The 2,198-nt window shown below is 30.8% G+C and overlaps 1 protein-coding gene across 2 annotated transcripts in view; it reads left to right on the forward strand.

Moving 5' to 3' along the window:
- LOC110023551 (zinc finger CCCH domain-containing protein 46) overlaps nucleotides 1–1,967 on the forward strand; it is a 33,994-nt gene extending 32,027 nt beyond the window's left edge. The window contains exon 11 of one of the 2 annotated variants that reach the window (XM_020723029.1): nucleotides 1,385–1,967. In XM_020723029.1, the coding sequence (XP_020578688.1) occupies nucleotides 1,385–1,450 (66 nt within the window). In that variant the 3' untranslated portion in view covers nucleotides 1,451–1,967. The remainder of the gene's footprint in view (nucleotides 1–1,384) is intronic. The other variant, XM_020723030.1, reaches the window with a different exon arrangement.
- Nucleotides 1,968–2,198: the final 231 nt, after the last annotated feature.

Here is a 2,198-nt window from a genome sequence, read left to right on the forward strand (position 1 = left end):
ATATATATATATATATATATATATATATAGATATTCATTTGCTTTTCTAGACATTATTTTGTGTCTGTTCATCTTGCGGAAGCTACCCAACATATGTGGATTATTGTTCGACTGATCTTCGCCCCCATTGGTGTGAATGGTGAATTGGGTGAACTTATTCAACAATATCTCTGGTGGGTAAAATCATCCTCATAAAAAACTAGCCTTGTATTCCAGCTTAAAGCTTGTCAGCATTACAAAACTATTTCTAATACTCGAAATTTAACAAAATTTCCATTAAAAATACTATAATTTTATTCCGAATTAATGCTTCTCAAATTTCCTGCATCCTTTTTTACTTATCAGAATTTAACAAAAAATTTCCGCTTGCTCTTTGCATATGATTATCCTTACTCTACATTTTAATAACTTTTCATCTTTATTTTTTTTATGTTTTATAAGAACTAATACTCACCAAGGATTTATTTCTCATCTTATCAATTCACTAATATAAATTGGTTTTCTTATGCTTGATTTATTTATTTCAACTTCTTAGAAGTCCCTTTTTTTTGTAAAAGCATTCACTATTATTTCATTTTTTTTTATTTATTGCCAGCATGCTAATAAAGTTGTGGTTGATCACAAAGAAAGATTTAGTAATTATACAAGTTATTGAATCTAAACTATGATAGTGGAATCAATTAAGTGTGAAAATAATTTTTGTCATTAGTGATAGCTACCAAACACCCATAAACCCAATGGCAATAATTTTAACATTACTGACACTACAATATGCATGCTCCGCCAATGCTTAAACAAGTGCTCCAATGCTAACTTTATGTATCCTAGTGTCATTCCCATGGCATGTCTTACCCCCACATATTTAGTCTTTGCATGATCGACAATGTACGCAAACTACCACCCGCACCTCTTGTATCTACTGAATTTTCATCTTGATAATCTAATCTCGGTACATTGACACTTGCCCACAGTCCTAATCGTATGTCATTCTATAGACTATCCGCGCATTGACTATTGTGGAGACCATAGTGATAGCCGATATCATGATAATGAGTGCCTTCGCTGACCATGCGATGTTTTTTTTATTGGTGTTTTCATCACCCTGATAGAAGAATAACATGGATTTTAGTTGTATTTCACTTTTGAAAAGTTAAAATGATTATATTTTTGACGTGATATGAATGATTCGGTTGGTATAAATGTAAAAAGTAATGATTAGGTGTTAGATATGTAAATACATAGGAATTGGGTGGTATGTAAGTGCCATTTGATGTTTCTGCTTTATATCATTAATGTGAAATCTTTGAACGTGTTAAGTCTTAAATGAGTTTTCAGTTTTCCATAAACTGTGTTGTCTTTTGTTCTAATTCTGCATTCGTGTCAGATACCAGAAGAGGAACCTCCAGAAAGAGTCTGTCTCGACATAAATTCCCAAACTCTTATCAGATGAGTATGTTTGGCCGGTGGTTTGATCTTCTTCTGCATGTATTCCCTCTTTCTTCATAGAACATACAACAATACATTTATACAAAAGGAAGAGCAAATATAGGCCAGTTTAAGAAAGTATGGAGCCCAACATCTAAACCTTAAATCCTGAATCATAATAAGCAAAAGGTTCAATCCCCATTTATTTGTGCATCACATAAATTTTTATATTCTCTTCTTTTTGATGCTATGTTAGCGGTTTCTTGCATCGCAATGCTGAAATTTTGGCCTATCATTGGTTGAAATGTTCATATTTAGGCATAGCTTCGTACATTTTCGACTAAAGCTTGGAGTGATGATGTTAAATGTGGTGTTTTTTGTGGGGATTGGTGGAGATTTAATGCATGTTGCTATTCTCTTGTTAAGATCAGCAACAATGTCTGTTTAATTATGTAAGTTATCATAATTTTGATCAATTCTGTATAGCAAAACCTATGAATTTGCAATATTGAATGCAGTACTTGTTTAGCGGTTGGTTCGGATCCAGAGCAATTATGGTCTGTGTCAGTATCCATTATTAATATATATATATATATATGTATATATATATATATATAATGTGTGGTATATATATATATATATATATATGTATGTATGTATCTATATATATATATATGTATGTATATATATATATATGTATATGTATGTATCTATATATATATGTATGTATGTATGTATATGTATGTATGTATGTATGTATGTATATTCTTAAC

The sequence above is a fragment of the Phalaenopsis equestris genome, unplaced genomic scaffold (assembly GCF_001263595.1).
Source record: "Phalaenopsis equestris unplaced genomic scaffold, ASM126359v1 Scaffold000224, whole genome shotgun sequence".
In the NCBI taxonomy this organism is placed as follows: Eukaryota; Viridiplantae; Streptophyta; class Magnoliopsida; order Asparagales; family Orchidaceae; genus Phalaenopsis; species Phalaenopsis equestris.